The sequence below is a fragment of the Sceloporus undulatus genome, chromosome 2 (genome assembly GCF_019175285.1).
Source record: "Sceloporus undulatus isolate JIND9_A2432 ecotype Alabama chromosome 2, SceUnd_v1.1, whole genome shotgun sequence".
NCBI lineage: Eukaryota > Metazoa > Chordata > Lepidosauria > Squamata > Phrynosomatidae > Sceloporus > Sceloporus undulatus.
Window position 1 is genome coordinate 331,321,723 of NC_056523.1, and position 25,226 is coordinate 331,346,948.

General features: G+C 48.0%; 1 protein-coding gene across 6 annotated transcripts; it reads right to left on the minus strand.

Moving 5' to 3' along the window:
* Positions 1–1,306: 1,306 nt before the first annotated feature.
* Positions 1,307–24,854, minus strand: DNAJB5 (DnaJ heat shock protein family (Hsp40) member B5). 6 transcript variants are annotated; one of them, XM_042454894.1, is made up of 4 exons: positions 24,701–24,854; positions 16,003–16,247; positions 11,561–12,162; positions 1,307–3,389 (listed from the first exon to the last, which is right to left on the minus strand). In XM_042454894.1, the coding sequence occupies exons 2-4, from the start codon at positions 16,211–16,213 to the stop codon at positions 3,156–3,158; spliced, it is 1,047 nt and encodes a 348-aa protein (XP_042310828.1). In that variant the 5' UTR covers positions 16,214–16,247; positions 24,701–24,854; the 3' UTR covers positions 1,307–3,155. The 6 variants fall into 6 exon arrangements, with proteins under 6 accessions (XP_042310828.1, XP_042310827.1, XP_042310826.1 ...); XM_042454893.1 differs by lacking the exon at positions 24,701–24,854 and adding an exon at positions 22,977–23,146; XM_042454892.1 differs by lacking the exon at positions 24,701–24,854 and adding an exon at positions 21,357–21,806.
* Positions 24,855–25,226: the final 372 nt, after the last annotated feature.

Genomic DNA, 25,226 nt, shown 5'->3' on the forward strand with positions numbered 1-25,226 from the left:
CCCCAATATGACACTCCTTCAAATATTTAAACAGGGCTATCATATCACCTCTTAACTGTCTCTTCTCCAGGCTAAACATCCCCAGCTCCCTGAGTCTTTTATCATAGAGCTTTGGGGTTTCCAGACCCTTCACCATTTTAGTCGCCCTCCTCTGGACATGTTCCAGTTTCTCAATGTACTTTTTGAATTGTGGTGCCCAGAACTGGACACAGTATTCCAGGTGAGGCCTGGCTAAAGCAGAATAGAATGGTACTCTTACTTCCCTTGATCTAGACACTATACTTCTATTGATGCAGCCTAGAATCGCATTGGCTTTTTAGCTGCTGCATCACACTGTGGGCTCATGATTAATCAATACTATCCCTGTCAAATTAGGACTGTTGGAGGGTATGGGGTTGTGTCATGATGGGATTCTTTCCTACAAGGTCCTTCCAGATTCTGAGGGTTCAACATAGCCCTTCCTGGACATAACCAGAATAAGATCTGGTTCAAGAATTCAAAGTGCTGGTGATGACCTTTAAAGCCCTACATGGCTTGGATCCTGGCTCTCCGAAAGACCCTGTCTCCCCTTATGAGCCTGCTTGAGTTTTAAGATCTTCAGGAGAAGGCTTTTCTCGGTCTTGTCACCATCGCAGGTACTTATGGTACAGAAAGCAGGAGATAGGGCATTTTTGGTGGCTGCTCCCAGGGCTTGGAACTCTCTGCCACGGGAGGTCTGGTTAGCTTCCACCTTTCTTTCTTTTCCCTGGAAGGTTAACATGTTCTTATTTTGGCAGACCTTCAACTGATTTTTCAGTCAAATGGTAGAATAGTGGGAATAGTGGTGTGTTTTTATCCTGTGTTTTTATAATTATGTTTTAAAATATATTTTAAACTATTTTTAAGTACAGTAGGCCCTGTGGATGCTCATGTCCCATTAAATACAATGGTTTAGCAAAATGGTATCCCTTATATAAAATGGCAAAACAAAGGTTTGCTTTTGGGGAGGGGGGATATTTTCAAGCTGTGGATAGTGGATGCAAAATTCGTGGCTATGAAGAGCTGACTGCATCTGCTTTTACCAATGTTTGTTGTTTTTTTACTTTTGCAGGACATGTTTTAGCCAATCTGTATTTTAAATTTTTGTAAGCTGCCTTGGGTCCCTCGGTGGTGGCGAGGAAGCAGGGTATAAACAGAATAAATAATAATAAATAAATAAACTTTCTTCTTTCTGCTGCAGCCATCAAGGCGGCTTACAGGACTAGAATAAATAAACAAACATTCAGAACACACAGATCCCACAAGAAACTATTTTTAAAATACTTTTATTATTTCTTAAATATTAATACAGGACATTACAAAAGAAGAAATACAAAAAAAAAAAAAGCTATAAAACCACTTGGGGTCTCCCTGAAACGGAGAAAAAACACCAAGGGTGCCGTGGCCGCCTCTGCCCTCCCCGGCCGGACCCAGCATCGCCAGCCTCCATTTTTTGTATTTAAAAAGAAACAGACGTCGGAGGGGTCTGGAAAAGAAGGCATTGTCTTAACCATTCAAACTGGTTGTTAAATTCAACACTGCTTAACAGTTTTAATCTTCTTTGGGGGTGGGGAGGGGGGAATGCCTGCACATCTGAAACACTGACATGTTAAGGTTTTGTACAGCTATACAGGAAGCGCTTTACACATCTGGGACACTCCCAGATAAAAGTCAAGACAGCTTTAAAAAGTTAGCTCCCAAAACCCAGCATAAGCCGGGGCCATAAGACACCGGGAAGGAGCCGGACCAAGAGTCTCAAGAGGGACCCTGAAGGAGTCTTCCCATTTCAAGTCAGAATCAACAGCTTAGCTCAAATGCAAAATGGGAAGTCGGGAATCCCGCGGAGGGTCCTTTTGGCACTAGATCTTAACAGGAGGAGAGGGAGAGGGAGAAGAGAAAGCTCCTTTTTTCAAACCCTTCTAAAGTCAGGCCTGGTGTCACTTCACTTCACTAAGTTGCCCCTTGCAGGTGAAACAAGGTTCTGCCAAAGAGGATAAGAAACATTTCCTTAAAAATTTCCCTGTGGAAAGTGGTTTTTAAAAAATAATTATAATAATACTAATGCAGCCTTTAAATACAGCATCACCTAAGCATATTTCACTGTCCTCCTGCCCACCCTGGCTTAGCCCTTTTTCACCCATAAACACAGCCTGACCAAACCTCTAAGTAGCAACCAAAACCTCCCTCCCAGCCCCTGGCTCTGAACCTCCATCACATCTCCGTTCCGCTCTTGCATGTTACAAGGAAACAACTTATTTTTCTCTTACACACGTACACATTCCCCAGCTTGAACAAACCAAGCTGGAAACTCCAAAAACGGACAGGGATTGGTTCTGATGAAGTTTCTATTAAAGTAAAAACAGGAACCATCAGTCAAACAAGACCAGCAAAAGTGATGTCAGGTGCAGCTGGTTCTCTCCTTGAATCTGCCATTTAGGGTGACAAAATCAGGTCAAGACAGCTTGGCAGTGTGTGTAGGCATCCCCGAAGAGTGGATCAGGGCCTGGTTTGGCTTTGCACAGAGTCAATAGAGGTGATGGAGCCAGAGAGGGAGGCAGGCTTTCTCCCTTCCACAGAGCTAAAGTCCAGCAAAAGAGGCAGACTGGATATCTTGAGTCCAGATTTGGACATGCCCTGCTCAAAGACCAGGGTCTGCCCACTGTTCCAGCCAAGACCCAGAGCGAAGAACAGTCTGAACATTGCAGCCACATGGAGGAAACAGGAGTGACACTGTTCTGAGTCCTATTTACATTAGTGTTCTGCAACGCTGAACACCACTTGTTGCTTACCAGTCAGACTCTGCAAAGCAAAAACCCTCCAGAAGTGACAGAAGGGCAGACGAGAGAGGCCGAAAGCTCCCACAAAGCAGGTACACCAGGCCCAGAAGAGAGCCACTGGCCATGGGCCAAACTCCCAGAGGGATAGAGAATGAGAGCACACAAGCCCAGCCAGAGAGTCTCTTGCAAAAGGAGGGTGTGTGGTTGGCAGTGAGGACACAGCTGGACCCTGTGCACAGTGCAGGCTGAGTGTGCTGCAGCACACAAGGGCACGTGAAGCGTTGGTGCCCAGAAGGCAGGCAGGCAGGCTGGTGGCCAGGCGGGTGGGTGAGGGAGAGAGGGCCTTCTGCCCCACATGCTCTAGGAGCAGGGAAGGTGTTGCTTGAGGATCTGTCTGGTCTGCGGGGCTATTCTGTCTGGGAAGCGGACTTTGAACTCTACAATCAAGTCTCCCCGTTGGGTGGGCACCTTTGGGAAGGGCAGCCCCTCGCCACGCAGTCTCTTCACAGTGCCGGGTTTGATGATATCGTTGCAGGGCAGGGGGATGACGCGCCCGTCCACGGTGGGAATATTCACAGTGCAGCCACACAAGGCCTGCAAGGTGGGAGGAAAAGAAAGAGAGATTACGTATAAGAGCCACAGCATCATCTGTACACATTGTCCTTGTCATTACAGGTATACCTCAGTTAACCAAGTCAATACATTCCTGGGCATGACTAGCTTTACCATTACTGTCATAAGGTGAAATGGGGGAAAGGCAGGGTATAAATGCATAAAACAAACACTTTTGTACCAGAAGCAGAAATAATGTGGGAAGATTAGGGAAAGATTCTTACAAAATCACAAAATTAAGCAAGCTTTTAAGGAAAACTAAAGATATGCCCATGGGAAATGTGAAGCAACCTGGCCAGTAAAGTCTGGCATACTAGAAACATTTTGAACCTTCTAGAGACCACTTGGAGGCTTCTCCCAAAATGTGTCCAGGAATGCCTTTCTTCCACCAGTCTCCACTTTTCTTATGAATTTATTTTTCGTGGCCAGAGATATACATCTATGAACCCAACAGTGTCTGTTTTTCCAGTCCTCCTTTATCACCACCCTCCCAATACTGATGTTGCTTTAAAAATAACACTTCCAGCTGGACAGAGGAAAAGGAAGAAAAGGGAGTTGTGGGCCATAAAAAGACTTTGTAAAAAATAATTTTTTTCAACAAAGGCTTTGTTAACTGAAGTGTGGCACCGCCATCATCATGATTATTATTTAATTATATCCTTCCTTTTTCCCAGCCCGAGGATTCAAATAGGTTGTTGCTGTTGTTCTGTGCCTTCAAATTGTTGCCAACTTATGGCGACCCTAAGGTGGCAACCCTAAGGTGAATCAATGAGGATTACAGACATAAAAGACAGATACATATAAAAGCAAGAACAAAAATTGACAGTACAGGACAATATTAAAAGCCTTTTCCTGAAGCACTGTTGAAAGCAAAGAAGCCTTTGCCTGGTGCCAGCCTGATACCTTGCTGGGTGTCAGTCTAGCATCTCTACAGAGAGAACTGCAGGATCTGGGGGGCAACCACTGAGAAGGCCCTGCACTACCCATGTTTCCAGAAAGAGTGAAGGGCATTCTAAGTCTTGGAGAGCAGATTTGGGAAATAGGAAACAAGAACAGGTCAAGAGGTTAAGACTTTGTCTTCTCTCAAAATGGTTCTGGTACATGAAAGGGGGTTCTTTCCGCCCCTGCCTCCCAACACTTGCCTCCACACTTCCCAAAACGAGGTTAAATTTAGACTGATCTCCGGAGAGGTCATGGGGAACTGGAGGGCTTGGCCTGCCACGGTTTTCACAGCCAGCTCAGCTGTCACATATGACTCTTGGCAGCTCACAGGTTACCAAAGTGGAAAGACAACGCAGCCGCCAAGAGGGACTCTCGCCCAAGGCCAGCTTCTAGGAAATAAAAGCCTTCAAATGGTCCTCCTCTACCAACCTCAGTGAGGTCTGGAATGGAAGCAGCTGTGGACAGAACAGGGCTATTTTTACCCACAACAAAAAAAGGGCTGCCAAGAGAGCCATGGCAACCCTGATCCCTATGAAGGAGGAAGAAGAGGTGGGTCAAGGCAATTATTATATTATTTTGCTGTTTTTATGCTTGATGTTGTGTTTTTAATATGTTATACTGTTTAATATTGTTTTAAGGGGGGAGGGATAAAGTGTTTTTAATTGTTATATTTTATATTTTACTGTTGTCAACCGCCCGGATTGGTTTGCCATAGGGCGGTATATAAATAAATATTATTATATTAAATATTATTATGGGTCCCTCACCAACCCACTTCTCTTATTCTTTCTAGCCATCACCCATTCCCATGCACCTCCATGCTTTATAGCTGTGAGCCAAACAGCTTGGGCTATTTTCATGTCAGCCTAAGCTGCAATTCACTCTCACTCACATACAAACACAGACACAAACAGACATATACAGAGCAGACTCTGGTGAGAAACTATGCAAAGCCAGAAAGGTCAGGACCCAGTCCTCCCAGAAAGTGCAGGATTGCTCTGTGCCTCCTTGTTAGGACCCCTTGAGCCTGCCATGCAAGACAGCAGGCATTATGGCATGTGTGAGCAGGCCACATGGACCCTGGACCCCATTATTGTTTTTTTAGTGGTGTAATTATGGCACAGACAGAAAGCCCCCCCAAAAAAAATATATGTGGATACACTCAAAAATACTCCATAAGCACCCCAGGACCCTGTACTACCCCCCAAATATGTCCATTTTCCACTATAGTCCCTCTCAAAATGGTGACAGGAAGATACCACAGAGAAAAATACTTGCTGGTTTGGGGTTGCAGCCCACAGAGGGGTCTGGGAGTGAAACATTCGCCCCCACAGGTGCCCTCCCCGCTTGCAAGATCTTTACTTGGAGTGAATGGGAAACTCTGTCCATCCAGTCCTGCTTTTTGTTCCAAGACATTTTCAGAGTGCCCAAGAATCCCCAAATGTTTGCTTATTTATTATCTTCATTTACACCCCATTTTCCCCAAAAGCCACTAATAGTAATAATAAATAAATAAATGTTTCTTTGGGTTGGATACTATTTGAAAAAAGATCAGCTAAGACCACAGAGTGGCTACAGCCAAAAAGACTTGGCTCAGAACTTCAAAACCAATGACCGCCAAAGCCATCAGCCCTCTTCCCTCCACCTCTGATACCCTCTAAACCAGAGCTGGACAACTGCAGAGATGGGGCATTTTTATTCCTACACCAGACACCCTACAGGGACCACACCAGCACCGTGGACAGAAGTGATGCAGCATCATTTTCAGTTTTGCTTTCCAGCAGTTTTGACCAATTGCCGGGGGGGGGGGGGGGTTATGCAGCCACTGCATTTGACAGCAGTTTTGAGCTGGTTTGGGCTGTTTAAAACCAAAATGAAACAGTGGTACTCTGGACTTTGGAGGACTAAAGATATGCCCATGTACCACAGGCTACTCATGGTCTTTAGACTGCACATTTTCTACGCCTACGGAGGGTGCTGAGGTGCAGTGACCTTTCACTTTCCCAATCATATTCTCTGGTTTTGGAGTAACAGAGTCACCTGAGGATGCAGGAGATTTCACAAAGCATGGCTTAGGCTCGCAATACCTCTTTGCACCCTGAAGCAACTCTGAAGTTCCAGAAGCAGGAGAAGAAAATCAGTGTGGACAACACAGAACTGGGAGACAGGTGGAATCTGGTATGAAAAACCAAAGCAGCTTCTCAGCTCTCAGGAGGTGTAAGGCAAAATGGAGGCATTGCCTTTCCCAATAAGAATTCTGCCTCCTCTACTTGAAATTTTCCTTCAGTCCCCAGATTTCAAGCATTACAGATAATGAGAGACTGAAAATCATTCTCACCTTGAAGTCTCGTCTCTGCTGTGTTTTACATTCCCCAGGTCACTTTGCCTGTCCTTTTTCTTTGGATGCCTAAACTGCATTTCCTTCATATGCTTAAACACTTGAACTTTTAATTTATGGCAATGCTAGAAATTTAAGGACCGAAGGAAAACTTCATAGGGGAGGCAGAATTTTTATTTGGGAGGAACAAGGCCTTCATTTTGCCCCTCGTGGTAGCTACATCCCTGTATCAAATGGTGAAATATGCAGCCCTCCAGATATGGCATGTGATCAGTTTTCTTGTTATGGTCAGGGTTGCACAGCCAGATAAAACTGGTCACTCGCCATATCTGGAGGATTGCCTATTAACACACAGTTAACACACTATAGATGTTAAAACAAACGAAAGGGCTCTTACTTGTATATGACAAGAATGCCACATACAAGATTGGAAATAAAGGAATAAAACCAAATATTAATAAAATAATATACCACAATAGGTTGGTATTGGCAATGGCAACTAGGACAACAGACCTGCTGCTGTCATCTATACCAATCCATGGTAGATCTTGAGCTGCTACTGTGAAGGTGGTAATCTTGATTGTAATAAATCTATGGTGTCCCAGCAGGTCAGAAATGCCATCAATCTACACCAACCAACTCTTTCTCCCAAAAGTACTTGGAAGAAAAGAGTCCTGGGTCCCCTTTTGGATGTTAATGAACTGCAACTGCCATCATTCCTCATGGCTGATGGGTGTTGCAATTCAACTACATTGGGAGGGCCATAAACTCTGCAGCCCTGCTGAATTTATTCTCTCATGATGGGTTCTGCTTTGAACCACTCCATTAGGATCATAAGGAGATTATTGTTTCCATCTTGACAGATATTTGGGTACAGTTGAGTTTGCTTGGACACAACAGAGGCTGCCTCAGTTCACAACAGGACGTTCAATGCCCTCTTGCACACCTGCTATTGTAACTTTTGGGGGAGAGGTTCTACTCTCCCACAGTCTCCATAAGGAACATGCCTCTCCTGTGCAGCAGGCACCCAGGACTGGTTCTGGCCAGCAACATAAAGCCAAAACATCATTATTTTGGCGTAGAAGCCACTGCAGCTCAAGATTTCTTGCCTTTCCTCTCTCCCCTGGGGACACTCACGAAGTATGTGAGGACAGCAATACAGTATTTCCTTCAGCCCCCGTGATTCTGGGGAAGTCCGCGTGGGTTGGTTCTCACTGAAGGGCTCTGGCTGCCAGTGAGCAGAGAAAGCAGAACGATGCCAAAGCAGACGTGCCTGGTTGGCTCCCTAAGAGCAGAACAGGAGGGGAAAGCCAGCTCAAGACCCAGGAATAGGAGAATGTGGGGGTGGTGAGTGGCGGCCAGGAAGGAAGAAGAGAAAAAGAAGTTGGCCAGCAAATACACTGGTCTTTTTTCCACAGCTTAACTGGAGATGCTGGAACTGAAATTGGGGACTCAAAAATGCCTGCCAGGAACAGGGTGCAAACTCTCCTTGGGTGGCTTCTTTCCTCTCCTGGAATGAGGCTAATGATGCTTGACACATACAGCAGGCTGGAGATCCTTCGGCATTCTGAGTATCTTGGCCTACAACTCCCATATTCCCTTTCCAGTGGCTTTGCTGGTTGGGACTTCTGGGAACTGAAGTCCAAAGTACCTTGAGGGCCAAAGGTCTCGCCATCCCACCCACCCCAGCTGGGACCAGCAAGAGCCTAGGCTTTGTTGGAACTTTGAAATGTCATTTTCTTGGGTCTTCAGTTCCCAGATTCTTCCCCCTGGACCATGTCAGAATAACTGCTTGAAGTGGCAATAAAGAAAGACCATAATTTATTCCAAGCTCTGCCCCAGTGGCGCAATTCAGTTCGTGGGGAAAACTGGGGTCAAGCCATTTTCCCCTTGGCTCCAAAAATGGGGCACTCACCCACCTCAGAGGCAGCCTGGAAGGCAGTTCAAAACAGTAGCTAGTTCCAATTATTGGGGGGAAGGGGAAGAAGAAAGCAACAAGAAAGAGGAAATAAGGAGAAAAGGGAATGTATGTGGAAGAAGGTACAGAGAAAGTGAGACAGTAAGAAGTAAGAGAGAAGTGTGTAAGGAGGAAAAAGTATGGAAGTGAAGGATATCTATTCAATGTATCTATTCAAGATTAAACCCTATCAGATAAATTGTGGGATTTGTAGAATGACAGGGAAGATGGAGGAGGTAAGAGCAACATGAAGAAGTAGAGGGAAGAATGAAGCTGAGAGTAAGAAGAGTGATGAGTACGTAAGGAGAGGTATGGAGAAAGATACGAATAGAGGGTGACTGGAAGAAAAGTATGATTAATGTTTAAGGAGGTATAATGGATGGGTTAATATTCCCAAAGCAGTAGAAAGACAATAAGAATGAAATGAAATGTATTTATTGTTTCTGATACTGTTTGATCCCGAGATGTCTGATGATATAAAATTGGATGTCTGTTGTTTGATGTGATATGTGACAAGTGAAGAAGGTATTAATATTGTAAATTTTAATATTGTATTAATATTAATAATTTGAACAAAGATTATTTTTTAAAAAGAGTTATTTCCTAACACCCTTCCATGTTTTACAGCAGCATGTTCCTGATGCAAGGCGCAATCTCACCTCCAGAGACTATGATACGTGCCAACTTCTTTATTAGGTTTCTCAGGGGTTGTGTAAGAATATGGTTGTGCCTACAAAAACAGATACTCCCTTAAGAAAAAAGGGACGTAAAACAAGTGAAAATGAGTGTCTAAAAAGGGACACTCTATTTAAGAGAAAGACCAGTGACGAGTCAGATGCAAAGGAGGCTTCTCTTGGCCAGCAAACTCAAACACTCTGACAAGGAGCCCACCAGCAGGTCTTCAATGCATTCAGGACATTCCCAGCAACCAAGAGTGGCATGTGGCCCCCAAGCCAGACTTATGCAGCCATTAAAGCTGCCATCCGTTCCTCAATCCCTGCCATTAAAAAAAAAGTGCAATTTTCAACCAATTTTTGGCTACCCTTTCCTCAAATGGGCTCCACCTCTGTTTCCAAGAGATGCAGCCCAAATGTAGCTTCTATCCTCACCCTGCTCTTGAGGCTGCCTCCAAGTGAGCTATATACGGTCCGAAAGATCAGAGGTAACTTCTGACAGAAGTCCAGGTTCTGAATTGAGCAATACCTTTATTTGGCGCAATGGAAATGTCAAAGGGCCTTTCATGCTGCACAATTATAGCACAGCGATCCCACTTTTAACTGCCATGGCAACATCCTATGGAAGCCTGGGATTTAGGGAAAGGGCATTTAGAATTCTCAGGCAGAGAGCTCTAAGGCCAGAACAAAGTACACATCCCAGGACTCCATAGGTAGCAGCCATGTTAAAGTAGACTCACAGCACCATAATTGCATGGTATGAAAGGGCACAAAGAAAAGTGTGCAAGCTTTCACATTCTCCAGAACTCATCATCAGACTAGGTCGTCTGATGAAAAACAGAAGATGGAGGGAACCCAAAGTTCCATGTTATAATGTAACCCTTGGGATTTTGGACACAGAAGCCACGGCGGCCCACCAATTCTAGAAGTATAAAAGCTGGCTGCTACCTAAATCTGTTTCTCTGCAGGAGTAAGACTGCTAGAGTGAAAACTGGAGAGCACTCCTGTACCTTTAATGGTTGTGCACAAGAGGGAATTTCAGCAGGTGTTGCTTGTTACACAACCATATAACAATCAACATCAGGTGAAATTTCCTCTTCTACACATGCATTAAAAGGATAGGGGCCTTCTCCAGTTTTTATTCTAGTAATCCATAGGCAGAGCACATAAATGAAAATTGTGAGGCAAAGCCAGTAATTACAATTTCTGTGGTGGACTAGCTATAAGTGTCAACTGAACTCAGAAACAAGAGAATTATTTGCTGTTGGGGAGAGAGAACAGAATCCTTTAAAATGCAGTCCCCTCCTGCTTTTTATCTTTTTAATTGCAAGTTATACTTTTACCTGTAGGTTTGAATTGTTGTAATACTGGGAATAGTTTAATTCTCTTTTAATGTTCATGTCTGTATGTTTATAGCTGTATTGTTCTATTTAAACTGTAAGCCCCCTTGAGTCCCAATTTTTGGAAGAAAGGCAAGATACAAATAAATATTATAATAAATAATAATTATATTATCTTCCTATGGTGGTAGATTCTGCCATGCGTGATCAAATATGCTATCTTCCAAGGTATATTAACACACACACACACACACACACACACTCTTATGTCCAAAGAGATTAATTTTGATCTCCCACGCCTGCAATCCACCAATGGACGATAGCTTTATAAATATCAACCACACTGTCCCAAGAACTACACAGCCTTTTGGGTTCTCCTGAAATCAACTTGTTAACTTGAAGGTCAGTAACAATGAAGCCAGTGTGCCCTAGTTGTTTGAGTCTTGGACAAGGATTCATAGTTCAAGCTCCTGCTTGGCCTTGGAAACCCTGTCTGACCTTGGCAATGGCTAATCTCCAAACAACTCTTGGCACAAAGGTCCTATTAAAGGTTTCCTTTGGGGTAGTTGTAAGGTGAAAATGACCTGAAGACACACATAACAGCAACAATAATGTAATAATTATGTGTCCATGCCCCTTTGTGTGCCCCAATGCAATTAGCTTCCTCACTTAGAAGGAACAATACTTTCCTAAATTCCTCAGAATGGATGAAGAGACTCTACCCACTACACCGCATAACCCAGGCCAGGCAGATTTTGCTAGAAGAGAGTTTGGGGAGAGGAGCACAGGGGCAGCAAATGACTGGGAAACACCAGTAAAGATGCCACCTGATCTCTTAACACTCCCTCCATCTCTCTCACTCTCTCTTGAGTCCCAACCCCATTTTTCAGCCCAGGACCCACCTCTTTAAGACTGATCATGGCCGTGTAGATTATGTTTGTGCCGTCCCGCCTGAAGTGAGCATGAGGCTTGTCCTTCAAGATGAAGACGATGTCAGCCGGGATGTTGTCTGGTGTAGCGTCTCCTTCCTTGGGGAATGTGATCTTGGTGCCCTCTTTCCACCCACGCTTAATGACAATGTTCAAAATCTTGTCCTCCGTCCGCATCGTTCTCCCATCCGGGTTCAGCCGCCGGCGAGTGATCTTCATGCGCTTGGTCGCCCCATGGTAGATTTCTTCCAGGGAGACTTTGAGCTCATGCACCACAGGGGGATCCTGCACCTTCCGGCGCATGTGGATGGGTTCTGGGTGCCGCCGGTGCACACCATTCAGGCCGTTGAAGCCAAACCGGCCAAATGGACTAAATGGGTCATCAGTGTCATCGTCGACGTCCATGTCATCATGGTCAAAGCCGTTGAACACCCGAGTACGGCCGCTGGTGAAGAAGATGTCAAAGGGATTGGACCCCCCAAAGAAGGAAGCAAATGTAGCATGGGGGTCCCCATGGAAGGTGTAGTGGAAGGTGTTCCCGGGGGTGCCAGAAGAGCCACCCCCAGTTTTGAGCCCTGGAAGAAAACCCAGGACAAAGAGAAAGAGACATCAGTCATGAATCCAAGAACTCAGAACACAAACACTGATGGAGGAAGCAAGCTTCTCTGTCTGGTGCAGGGCTTCTTTCACACCTGCAGGACTTAGTTACCACTTTAAATGTCATGGCTATACAGTATCCTGTGGAATCCTGGGATTTGGAGTTTGGTGAGACACTAGAGAACTCTGGCAGAGAATTCTAAGTCACTCACTGAACTACAAATCCTAGAATACCAGAGGATACAGGTATTAAAGTGGCATTAAAAGGGCTATATTTATGTAGTATGAAAGAGACCAAAGAGTATGGAAAGTGATATAAACAGAGGTTCAATATATGGATCAGAGATCTCATCCCTCAAAGCTTTAGGCTACTCCTTCTAGAATTTCCCAATTGCTTTCTTCTGTTATTTCAAACACTCTTTCATTCCTCTGTCTGAAAGCTTCCAGCTCATGCAGACTGACTTCCTCTACAAAAAAATCTTGTTTGGGGCAGGATTCCTGAAGAGGCATTGAAATGCAAGATCCATGAACACCAACCAACAGGTATCCAATATCTTCCTCAAAGAAAACTTAGGCCTGTTACAAATAGCCAAAATAAAGCTGCTTCGAGTCACAGTGGAGGTATGATGTTTCAATGATGCATGCGTCATAAGAGTCCATAAGCCACACCAAAGCCACGCTCCAGTCCTTAGGGCTGGAGCATGGCTTTGGTGCGACTTCTGGACTCTTAGGACGCATGCATCATTGAAACATCATACCTCCACGTGAAGCAGCGTTATTTTGGCTAGTCTGTAACAGCCTAGAGATCTTCAAGCTTCATCACAGCATTTTCCACCAGAAGAGCCAGAAGGGTCACAAAGGAAAATAATAATAATATTATTATTATTATTATTATTTGATCCACCCCTCTGTGCAATGCAACTGGGGCAATAGCAGAGGAAACCAATCATGGAATCAGAAAAATCGGGACTGATAAACGCAGCCAACCCAGCTGCTTTGACCTTGGACCGGCCTCTTCCAACCTGGTGTGCTTTAGACTACACCTACCTTAATCCTATAGCCAGCATTAAGGGAGGCATTGTCAATGCTGCTCAGAGAGTGCCAGACTGGGAAAGGCTGAGGAAGATCAGCCGAGATGCAGCAGAGGGAGGGAGCCACTCCCACCCCTCTATCCAAGGGCCAACATGCTTCAAGATAAAGCCTAAGATAAAGACTGTATCACCCAAGGTGTTCTCCCATGAAGGTCCCAGAAAAATGGCCAAGAAAGGAGAGGGGGGGGGGGGGGGGGGGAGGGAGGACACCAGGACCTTACAACCCTCAAGAAGAGCAATAGCAACGGGACAAAGGACTAAGAGCAGACAGCAGGGCAGAAGTTCAGGAAAAAACAGCCCCCCATGCCTCGCTGGATTCACCCACCCTCATCTGATTTTGCAAGCCTAATCTGGGTCAGACCTGGTTAGAACCTGGCTGGGAGACCTTCAGCAGGGAAAGCCAGGAACCTCCAGGAAGGGTTAGGAGAGGGTGTTGCCTGAAACCCTTAAGAGCCACTCCTGCTGCCAGTCAGAGCAGGCCACATAGGGTTAAATCAGTGGTTCTCAACCTTTGAACCTCCAGACATTTTGGACTTCAGCTTCCAGGAGATCCAGCCAGTATGGCCAATGCTCAGAAATTCTGGGAACTGAAGTCCAAATCATCTGGAGGACCAAAAGTTGAGAGCCACTAGCCTAGATGGAGCCACAAGAACCTGGACCTAATGGTGACAGTGTCCTTTTTTCCAACACAGAATGTCCCAGGATAGAGTCCCCAGTGGCATCTCCAGGTACAGTTGGGAAGGGAGTCCTGTCACAGAGAATCCTCGTACCAGCATGCCTGTCTTTTAAGGTCCTTAGGGAAAGGCTTTCTCTCTGTCCCACCAGCATCTCTGCATTTGGTAACCATGAGAGACAGAGCCTTCTTGGTGGCTGCTCCCAACTTGTGGAATTCCTTCCCACCAGAGGCTCGGTTGGCCCACTTCTGCTCTCTTTACAGCATAGACCTTTTTATTTAGGCAGGTCTTTGGCTCTTAATTGATTGTGGCAGCAGGATCTTTTAAAGGCATGTTATGCTTTTATTTTTACTATTTGCCATGCTTTAATGTGTTTTTAACTGCTGCAACCTAAGAGTTTTTAATAGAAACCTTTATGTAATTCCCACGTTCCCAAGACAGAGGAGGGGCTGCAACGACAAGTAAAGGCCAGGCTAGCAAATTCTAGGTCCCTTTTTAGCGGTCAGGCTGCAGCTGAAAGGCTTTTAATAGCAATATAATTCGAGAGCAGCCTCTCCATCCTTTCCTGCCCTGCCAGGCAAGAAGAACATGGGTGGCTAAGAAAGCCATGGGGCAGAAGGAGAAGAGATACCCTCAACAGTGGAGCCTCTGCCTTGTCTCCCAAGCCCTGTACAAAAAGATTTTCAAGGAGAGCTCTCTTCTCTTTCAGTTTAATGCCACAATCTTCTTCAGCTCCACCCCTCACCAAAGTTTTAAAATGGGCCTGGATGACAGTTTGGTTTCCTCTTCCAGGAACATCACTTATTTCCTCAAGAAATGGGATTGCAGCTTTTAGCTGAAATTACAGTGATTATGCCTGGTGCCTGTCACAAATGTGACATAATTGGATGGCCCAGTCTTAAGAAAGCACAGGCAGCGCAGTTCCCATCAAAGTGTTTCTATTCAAATCAACCTTGTAATATGCAACACTTGTAATATGCAACACTTCCCCAGGCATAGGCCATCTCATCCTGATCTCAGGGGCTCTGGTTCCCACCCCAACCTCTTTCCTATTTTATAAGACTGTTCCTAATCCTAAAGAATTCAGAGAAAACTATAGCGCTGCAGGCTGTTAGCCTTTCAAATTATCAGAAGAAAACAGGAAATCTTGCAAAAGGTTTCCTGCTTTAGCATCTGTCAGATCTTGGAAAAGTTATGTTTGGGGACTACAATACCCCAAATCCACCCACCAGCACTGCTGTGGTCTGCACACTGACAACCCTGTCCACTCCAATTTGCAAATACTTTAGAAACGGAAGGAAAATGCAAGCAAAGCAAATGCAAGCAAATTCAGCTCCGTTCACATAATTCGGAGAACTGGTTTGTTCCAGGTTGGCAGGCCTGCCAGAGGCTGCTTCTTCCAGAGTCACTGCTCAGCATGTTGTGAACAGACAGGACCAATGAACTCAACTGCTATTCCCATCTGCCTTCCTCCCCACCAGCAAAGAAGGGCTACAGGACCGGGCATGGAGCTATTACTAACAAGGAGCTTATGAAACAAGGAGCTATTACTAAAATTGGGAAAGGCTCTGACACACACTGCACAGACACAAGGCAGCATGTACTGAAAAGGAAGCAAAGGAGAAAGCAGAAGGCAGCGGCCAAGTCTCTATTATGCTATGAGGGAAGCAGTTTTCCCCCACTGATCACTGTGCAAGCACCGTTATCCCCCCTCCAGCACTCAGCCCAGCCCAGAAACAACCAAACTCTCCCAGTCAGGGACATGATGAGAGAATGCTCTCCTTACACAAATCCTGCATGGGCTTTTCTTCTGGTTTTGTTGCAAAGAAAGGGAGTTGGAAGAGAGACTCAATCTGTAAACTGGAAAGGTTCCTGCAGGGGAGCAGGTGAAGGGGTTCTCTCCAGCACATCAGGCCAACCTCAGCCCTGTGTTTAAGTGCATGCTTGATTTTGTCAGTTGCTGACCCAGAAGGAAGAAAGTGCAGAGCCAAATACACATTAGCTCTTGACAAATGGCCTCAAGGGTTGGACTACTTGCAGCCATTTCCCTTACCTTCTTCCCCATACTGGTCATAAACCGCCCGCTTTTTGGGGTCACTCAGGACATCGTAGGCCTCTGCAATTTCCTTGAACTTTTCCTCTGCGTTGGGATCCTTGTTCTTATCCGGGTGATACTTCAAGGCCATTTTCCGGTAGGCTTTCTTAATTTCATCTTCGTTGGCTCCTGACTGGATCCCCAGGGCCTTGTAGTAATCCTTCCCCATGGTGGAGACTGTCCCAGCCGCCGACTCTTTATTCCTGGAAGGGAGAGAGAGAGAAGGAAAGATGTGGGTCAAAAAAGCCCAATGTCTGACAATTCAAGCAAGAGCTCTGAAACCCTGGACCTTCCTCGGCATTCCCCACATGATCTCTTGGTCATTGGCATTATCTCACAAACCTTGGCTACCAAAAGGCAAAAAAGCAAGATCTGGGAAGACTGACTGAAACTAGCCCTGCAAGCCACTTGCCCACCTGTCTTTCCCACCATTGGGCTGGGGTGGGGGAAAGGAGATTTTAAAGGGAGCTGCACTCACCCTCCCTCTTGCAAGATTACCCGGGACAGATTGCATACAGCGAGAGGAGGCTGTGTGTTGTTATTTGGAGGGCACCACGTGAGGACCCTGTAACCAGAGAGCTTATCCCAGTCCACAAATAGGTGGGAGAGGAAGGAGTCTTAGGAAAGAGAAAGCCGGGGCAGTCCTTGGACAGGAGAGGGGAAAAACAGCTGCTCGCCTTACATTGAAGACAACCACCCACAAGCCTACTGCCCATTGCTTTGCAAAAGAGCGTCACACCAGAAAAACAAGGACCTTTTTAGTAAATTCTCCTAATGCTCAGAAGGGGGAAAAAACAAAAGGTTAATTAGTCAAGGAGAGTTCTCCTCTGCCCCTCCCCACGATTCAGACTTTGTCTTCCCTTTCTGTGCTTCTGCAGATTGCCTTAAAAGCACTTTTTCAAACAATACAGCACTGGGAGTTCACACAGGGACACGTTTCCACCATGTACCAGCAGAAAGATGGCAGAGGATGGAGCTGTTAGACAGAGACATCTTGCGATGGTGGGAAGTTATTTTTAAAATGCTCGCCAGCCCAGCCAACAAAAAAACCCTTGCACCAGGGTGAAAGCATTCAGAAGCAGCCTGAAGACAGGGTTGTATTGTAGCTGGAAGGGGAAACATGATGCTGCACACACATTGTACGCAAGGTTGGGGGAGGGGGGAAATCAGAGGTTCACATCCCCAGCTTCCTAAGTCGTTCCTATGAGGAACAACTTAGGGAGCTGGGGATGTTTAGCCTGGAGCAAAGAAGGTTAAGAGGTGATATGATAGCCCTGTTTAAATATTTGAAGGGATGTCATATTGAGGAAGGAGCAAGCTTGTTTTCTGCTGCTCCAGAGAACAGGACCCGGAACAATGGATGCAAGTGCCAGGAAAAGAGATTCCACCTCAACGTTAGGAGGAACTTCCTGACAGTAAGGGCTGTTCGACAGTGGAACACACTCCCTCGGAATGTAATAGAGTCTCCTTCTTTGGAGGTCTTTAAGCAGAGGCTGGATGGCCATCTGTCAGGGATGCTTTGATTGAGATTGGCCCTTGCAGTCTCTTCCAACTCTACAATTCTATGATTCTACGATCCTTTCTGGCCCAGGGATGAACCACACAACTGATAGTGCTTCTCTAGGGCTGATTCCATCGCCGCCACCTTCTTGCGTGTGCCCCTAAACAACAAAAAGAATCAAGAAAATTTCACCGCTTTTCTGGACCTCATGGAGGAGGAAATATGGTGGTGCTTCAGAGTATGAAATAGACAATCCATTCATAGAGAGAGAGAGCCTAATGACATCGAACTGGGGAGGAGTTCCAGTAGTAATTTCTGGAACAGAGGTGGACACCAGAGAGGAGGAATATTACCTCATTTAGTCACAACAAATTTGAGACAGAAAGAAATAAGAAGACTACAAAGCCCAATTGTTATGACCCATGAGATGTGCTGTATCTGAGCGTAAAATTTCAGGCTATTAATATGAAGCCTGCAGATCCGAGACACAGCAAGAATGGCCAAAACTGATAGGCAAACAGTGTGGCAGGAGTGATATGGTGTCAATCCATCATGGATGGACCCTGGCAACCAAGTTTTGCAGAGCAGCGCTTCTTTAAGCAAGAAACTCAAAAGAGCATAAAAGTTCAAGTGCCTGGTTTCCCTAGATCAAAGGGATGGGGTGAAACATTGCAGACTGGGGTAGAACTGTTTGGGGCTTTGGGGTGAGTCAGAGTGGGTTTCCCAGATACTATCTGGGGTCTTTGAATGAGTTTGGTGTGGCTCCCCAATATGCTATTTATCTGGGATCCTGAGATGACTTTGGGCTTGGTCCTCTAGATGCTATCCGGCATCTTTGGATGAGTTAGGGTGGCTCCCCAATATATCTGGGATCCTGAGATGACTTTGGGCTTGGTCCCCCAGATGCTGTCTGGGATGTTTGGATATGGGTGGCTCACCAATATGCTATATATACCTGGGACTCTGAAATGACTTTTCAGCTTGGTCCCCCAGGTGTTATTTGGTGCTGTGGGATGAGTTAGGGATGGGACCCAAAGATACTCTTAGACCACAACTGGGGAAGGACCATCCCCTTTTCTATTTGGGGGTTATCTGGGCATACTCCAGCACAGCCACATATTGCTCAGGGGAGGGTGTTGTACAGTGCCATGTCCAGCATGCTCCCATTGGACCCTCCCCAGTGCCAAACCACACATGCCACTATGTCTCGGGTGGGCAACAGGTGAAGTATGACCCACAGAGGCCTCTCCCTTGTGCCCCTCCAGCATGGAACAGTGGAATAAGGCACAGCCCCCTCAGGCCAAGTCACAGGCACACAACCCACTCCTGCAGAGGTGGCATTGCATGCCTCCCAGGAAGCAAGCGGGGTGTGTGTGTGAGAGAGAGCATTGCTGACACAGAAGCAGCTCCCCGGTGTTAATTAGTGAGATCAGGAGCTGGAAATAAACGCATCCAGCACAGCAAGGGGGGTGAGGAGTGGGCAGCAGAAACCAACATCAATGGCTGGGTGCCTCAGCTGCTAACTCCACACCCCACCTCACACTGTGTCAGCGCAATGGGAGGTCTATTGTTAGTCACAAAGGGGCCACGAACCTCCCTCTCAGAGGGCACAAAGCAGGGAGGCCCAGAGGAGGTAGACTCCTAAATGCTAGGCAGTTTCCAGATGAAAGTGGGGGGAAGGCTTCCCAGACCCCCAGCCAGCTGTCTACTGGAGAACATACCAAGCAGGTATCATGCAGCCAAAAAGGACTGCCCTTCACCATTTTTTGTGTGCCACCATGCTTCCATAGAGCCCCTGGCATGGGCAGAAGGCTGGCACCAACCCATCAGCTGCTTCCAGGAATTCTTTGAAAGAACTGGACATCTGGGATGCAGAGGAGGCTATCGTGCCTCGGACACATCATGAGAGGGCACAACTCTCTGGGAAAGAAGTTAATGCTGGGGAAAGGGGAAAGCAGAAGAAAAAGTGGAAGACCCATTAAAGGTGGATGGCTCTCATCATCTAGGGACCCAGAGACAATGCTCTGGATTGCAAGAACTGGGCATCAGAAGGGGCACCTTACTTCTAAGCCAATTTCATGGCATACCTCAGCAACAAAATGCGATTTAGGGTGCTATGAGGATGAACTATACCCATTTCTCTGAGCTCCTTAGCAGAAAAGTGGGATTAAAATAAAGAGAGGGAGGGGAAGCATCAAGGATCCTGCCCTGAGGAATGTCATATCCTCAGAGGAAGGGCCCTTCAGCTGGATGAATCACAGAATTATGGACTTGGAGGGGACCACAAGGGTCACCTAGTCCGACTCCCTTCATCCATGCAGGAATACACAACTACAGCCCTCCTAAAAGATGTCCAGCTGACTCTGTTGAAAGGCCTCCAGAGATGAGACCAAAATTCGATCGGGTCCAGTCCACAGCCAACCAGCTGGCTCTGGGAAGTGTTTGCAAGACCTCAGGAGGGCAGTGGGTGACCAAACCCCTGGTTCTTGAAGGTATCTCAGACAGAGCTGTCAAAGCTGACTTGATGGTACATAAAAACGACAACAATCCAACTGCATGAGATCCAGGACTTGCACTCCTCAGGCACATCAAAAAAAGTCAGGGACAGACTTTTACGCTGCCAGGTGAGCCAAAACCCTCTTATGGGGCAAAATTTATGCGTCAGGGAAAGGAGAAACAGGCATGCACACCACATACCACCTTTGAGCCAAACAATGATTCCTTTAGGCCAAGAGATGGCCAAAATGCAGCCCTCCAGATGTTGCTGGATTGAACCTCCTAATATGCCTCATCACTGGCTGTGCTAGCCTTGGGGCTGATAGGAAGTGCCGTTCCAACAACATCCAAAAGACTACCCTTCACCCACCCCTACCTAAAGAAAGAGAGGAAGAGACAGATAGAGGGAAAGGGCAAACTTCCCAGCCCTGAGTCCTCAGGCACTGACCACTGCTTTTGTCTTGTTCTGCCAGGCATTGAATTGCACACAGAGAGGCACGTTGGAGCAGTCACCATTGCCACCACAGCAACTGCCACTTGAGCACCCAGACAACCTTCTCCCTGAGCGGGGGCTTCCTGACATCAAGCAGCAGGGAAGACTGCCAAGCCTTGTAGGTCACCCTGTGGGCTTGCCATCCTCCCTGAGCAACACCCCACACACGATTTTTGGTAAAACACGACTCGGTCCTTGGATAATCCTTTCCGCCTACCCAAAACCAGCTGCACATTTTCTGCTGGAGCACTGCACCCTCTGCCATACTTTCTGTGGCTCTGTCAATGAATCACACAGCAGGTGGGTGGGGGACACAGATGCCTAGCCCCCTGCCCACCTTCCCCTTTGGCACTCCAAATCCATACACCTCCCTCTTTCCCTCCAGTCTCTTCCAAAGGCAAATCCGTACTGAAGATCTAGCAGAATCTCTGCTGGAAGCTTTTAAGCTGGGGGCATCCAGAAATGGAAGGAGGTGCTCAACACTCTCCCACTTTGGAAAAGGGGACTCATGCCTGGGGTCTGCAGACCACCCCATCACAACTCAAGTCGCCTTCCAAATCCATCTTAAAGCAGCCACCTCAAGCAAGGATACTAGAAGACCCAGTCAGCCAGAGGTCACCAGGTAGTGCTGGGATGAAAAGAAAGAGATAGGCAGGCATCCTTATGGTGGCATGTTAGCCCTCCCATCACTTGTTCAACAAGAGAACTCGGTCACTGCTCAGGAGATAAAGATGGATGCTGGCAGACCACCACCATTACCACCTCCACCCAGCCATGGCTGACATTTATGGGCAGGCAAAAAAATAAAAGGCAGCTGCTTACCGAAACTTTATGAAGACATTCATAGCCCAGGCGCTCATTTTTAAAGGCTCCAGCTTGATCCGGAACATGGCTGAGATGACCTGAGAGGATCCACCACCCGCCAACCCTTCCCCAGGGATGCTAATGGAGGCAGCAACAGCTGCAAGGTGCAAGCACAAATGAGCCCCCTGATGCCCACCTGGGCTTCACAGCTCAGCTTCCCTGCCCGTCAGAGCAGAGAAACAAGGAGGACCCCTGTGTGTTGTTCCTCACGAAGAACCAAAAACGAGGGTGGCCAGCGAAAGGGGGTTCACCCAGCAGCCTTCCCCAGCAACCTTCCCTTTCTGCAGCCCCCTCCTTCCCTGCCACAGGAGGAAAAATGCTCAATGAAATCACTGGCAGCCAGAGTGCCTCTTCTAATTGGTTTCTTGCAACAGGCTCAAGCAGAAAAGCAGCGCTGACTGGTTCTCACAGCAATTTTCCCCAATTTCCCAGGAATAGGGGTGGAAGAGTGAGAGAGGGGGTCTCTGCCCTTCCGCACATCCCTTTGCAAACTCAGCCTCAGAGAAGCCAGTTTAGACAGCAAGTGTGTGCATATGTAACAACACAATCCGATGCTCAGCCACACAAAGGACAACCTGTTGATGGTCAACCCTGCCAAGGGGAAAAAATGCCCAGAGGTAGAAGTGGGGAGGAAAACAGGTCAACCTCCAAGTTGCCAGAAGTCTGCTTGGTGCCTCCAGCAAATTGGCAGAGATTTGGCATTTGAGAATAAGGAACGTGGGTGGATGCCAAAGCGGAAGACAGGGAAAAAAATTAAAGAGGCATTAAATAGCCTGAGCACGTACAACTCCGTCACCAAGAGCAGTGAAAGTTTCAGAGCATCCAAGTAAAGAAGTAGACAAGTAGGTCAAGGCTCCCTGTAAGGCTCGGGAGAGGATCCATTCGTGTCCAGGAATGCCAGGGGGACCTACTCTTCCGGAGAACTATCTCAAGGACTGCCCAGACTTTCAGCTCTCGTCCGAACCAGGAATACCAACCCCACACAAGCCACTAAGAATCTCACACAAACACAGAGAGAAAGAGAGAGATTTGGGTACCACAGTTATGTAATTTGGGGGAACTCTGGCCTCCGGTGCCACAGAGCATTAAGCTCAGACAACACCTGAGAAGCAGAGAGATGCTCAGCTCCAGGAGCATCCTTGGCCACCACCTGGATGTGCAACTCCCAAGCCAAAGCCCTGCCCTCTCTCCACACCCCTTTGCTCTGGGTCAGCAGCAGTCCCAAGGGGAGCCAAACAAGCCTCCTCTCTGCCCAGTTTGGAGGGTGCCCCCTGCTCCACTTGAGACTACCACCCCAACAGAGTCCAGAACCAAAAGTGATGCCAGGTCCCATGCAAGCAAATCCACCACAGGCAGGAGTTCTAGAAAAGCCCAGTCTGGCCATGGAAAAGTCAAACCAGGCGGCAGAGTTCTCTCCATCCCCCAAACAATGGATCACTACTAAGGGGGGCTCCATGGGAGCCGGGCACCACAAGACAGCCTCCGAGGGGCAGGAGAGAAAGCATCCTTTGGCACAAAGCATCTGAGCCCCCCTTGTGGGACCTCTCTTCGGCTGCCGGAGCACTGTGCAAGTCCTACCTCTCCACGCGGCTCCAGAAGAGCAGAATGGCTGGCATGTCAACTGGAGGGAGGGAAGGAGTCACCACCAGGCAGACGAGCGCTGGAGAATGCCAAGTTTGGTCAAAGCAGGAGAGAGGGTGAAAGCTGGGCAAGGCACACGCAGCTGGGCAGGAATGCACTGCTCCTCTCAGAAAGAAGAACGAGAGACCCTCTAGAGTCCCAGCGGAGCTGTAGATGATGCTGCCACCAGCCTGGAGTCACTGGCAAGAAATGCCATGACTACTCTCTCGTCTCTCTCTCTCTGTGAATCATTCCCCCCCTCCTTCACCAGTGGCCATGCCCACACGCACCATGCCCACACACAGCCAGTGCCAGGAGGAGGGAGCCCACCAATCCCACCCACCCCCAGACCCAAAACGCCCCCCCCAACACACAGAAGAAGGAGGGGGCAGCAGTGCTTGTCTCCCACACCACACACCACAAAAGGATACTCCATTTACCTGGTCCCAGGTGTACCTTCTCCCCACCACAGTGGTCCCCTAAATTCCCTGGAGATGCACAGGGGGCTAAGGCCGCCCCAAAACCCAGCCGGGGGGGGGGCGCTGTGACAAATATTGGGACTCCCTCTCCCATGGGGCCAGGGACACATCTAGGGCAGCCCAGCTTCTTTTTGGCAAAACAAAAGGAAAACCCTAGAAAGGAAACCCAGCCACAGGGGGAGGGGTGGGGGTCTATGATAAGAATGGGGGTTCTCTCACCATTGGAACACCCCCCCCCCCCATTTAACTGCAGTAATTCAACACAGCACTGTAGATACAATCTTTTAATTAGACGGTTCCCTGCCCTCAGGCTTACAATCTTTATAGTTCATAAAAGGTGATATGGGGGGTCAGCTACTGGGAAGGGGCATATGTTTGGGTTAGGGGTGCTGTGATAAATGGGACACACACACACCCCTCCTGCTCCCCCCACTCCAGACCCACAGGCCCCAAATATGGAGGGAGGCACCCATAACCCACCCATAAGCCACGGGGGGTGGGGGTCTATGAGAAGGAGGGGGTCCCTTTCCCATCGCAGCCCCCCCCCCCAATTTAGCCTTTGCCTTGCCAGCTCCATACAGGGAGGGCTTATATCTCCCAAAATGGGAGTGAGGGGGTGAGTATGAGAAGGGGGTCTCTTCCCCCAATTAGACCCCTTCCTTGCCAGTGGGGGGTAGTATGAAAAGGGGGTGGTCTCTCTCCCCATTGGACACCTCCCCAAAATGTAACCCCATACATGGACAAAGGGCATCTTTAACACACACACACCCCATTTTATTGATTGATTGATATTTCCCAAAGTGGGAGCGAGGGGGGCTCTGCCAGGTGAGTGAGAATGAGGAGAAGGGGGTCCCTCTCCCCCTTGGACCCCCATTTAACTCCTTCCTTGCCAGCCCCATACAGGGAGGGTTTATATCCCCCAAAATGGGAGTGAGGGGGAGTGAGTATAAGAAGGGGTCTCTTGCCCCCAATTTAGCCCCTCCCTTGCCAGCCCCATGCATCGAGTGGGGCAGGGAGAACTAAAGGGTCTTCCAGAAGGAACGTGGAGCTCTCCTTGCCCTGCCCCCTCCCCTCCCAGGGAATAAAGAGGGCCCTCCCCTCAAAGACCCCCATAATGGCTCCTCCCCCTGTGGCTCCTCCCCCAAGACCCCCACTTTCTGGGAAGGGGTGTGGTCTCTTCCCCTCAGCGACGGCGAGACTCACCTCCTTCCCTGCCTCCTTCGTCCCGAAACTGGCAAGGAGGGGGTGCACGACCCCTGCCTAGCAACGGGCCCTCCCGCTCCACCGCCCTCGCGCTCTTATTGGCCCCGCCGGCTTTCCATCTCCCCGAAGCTCCATTCCCTTTGGAGGGCGGCGGGCGGGAGGCACGCCCACCGACTGGTCACTTCTGCTCGCTCGCTCTCACTCCTGATTGGTGCATCGGCCCGTCACTCACTCCCATCCTCCGCTGGCACTGGCGCAGAGCCCGCCTAGCCCGCCTCCTTCCCCTCTCATTGGCTGCCAAGGCCACGCATACTCTCCGAAGGAAAAAGGGGGAGAGACTCTGGTAGCCCCGGTGACGTCACAAGCAAAGGGGCCGCTCCAAAGGCAAAGGGGCGGGGCTGTCTGGAGGCACCGCCCCTTAGTGGGTGGGGCTTGGTCCACGCGAGAATCAGGTGAGGCCAGCCGCCTCGCTGAGCGCATGCGCAGTACCCATCCGTTCTTTTCCAGGGGGTATCTACACTTCAGG

Bases quoted from the DNA above. Each gene is read 5' to 3' on its own strand.
- DNAJB5 (XM_042454892.1), bottom strand. From the start codon at position 21,424: ATGTTCCGGATCAAGCTGGAGCCTTTAAAAATGAGCGCCTGGGCTATG. The intron at 12,163-16,002 runs GTAAGGGAAATG...GTTTTCTTCCAG, and splicing joins TGACCAGTATGGGGAAGAAG to GGCTCAAAACTGGGGGTGGC. The intron at 3,390-11,560 runs GTGGGTCCTGGG...CCCACCTTGCAG, and splicing joins CCATGATCAGTCTTAAAGAG to GCCTTGTGTGGCTGCACTGT.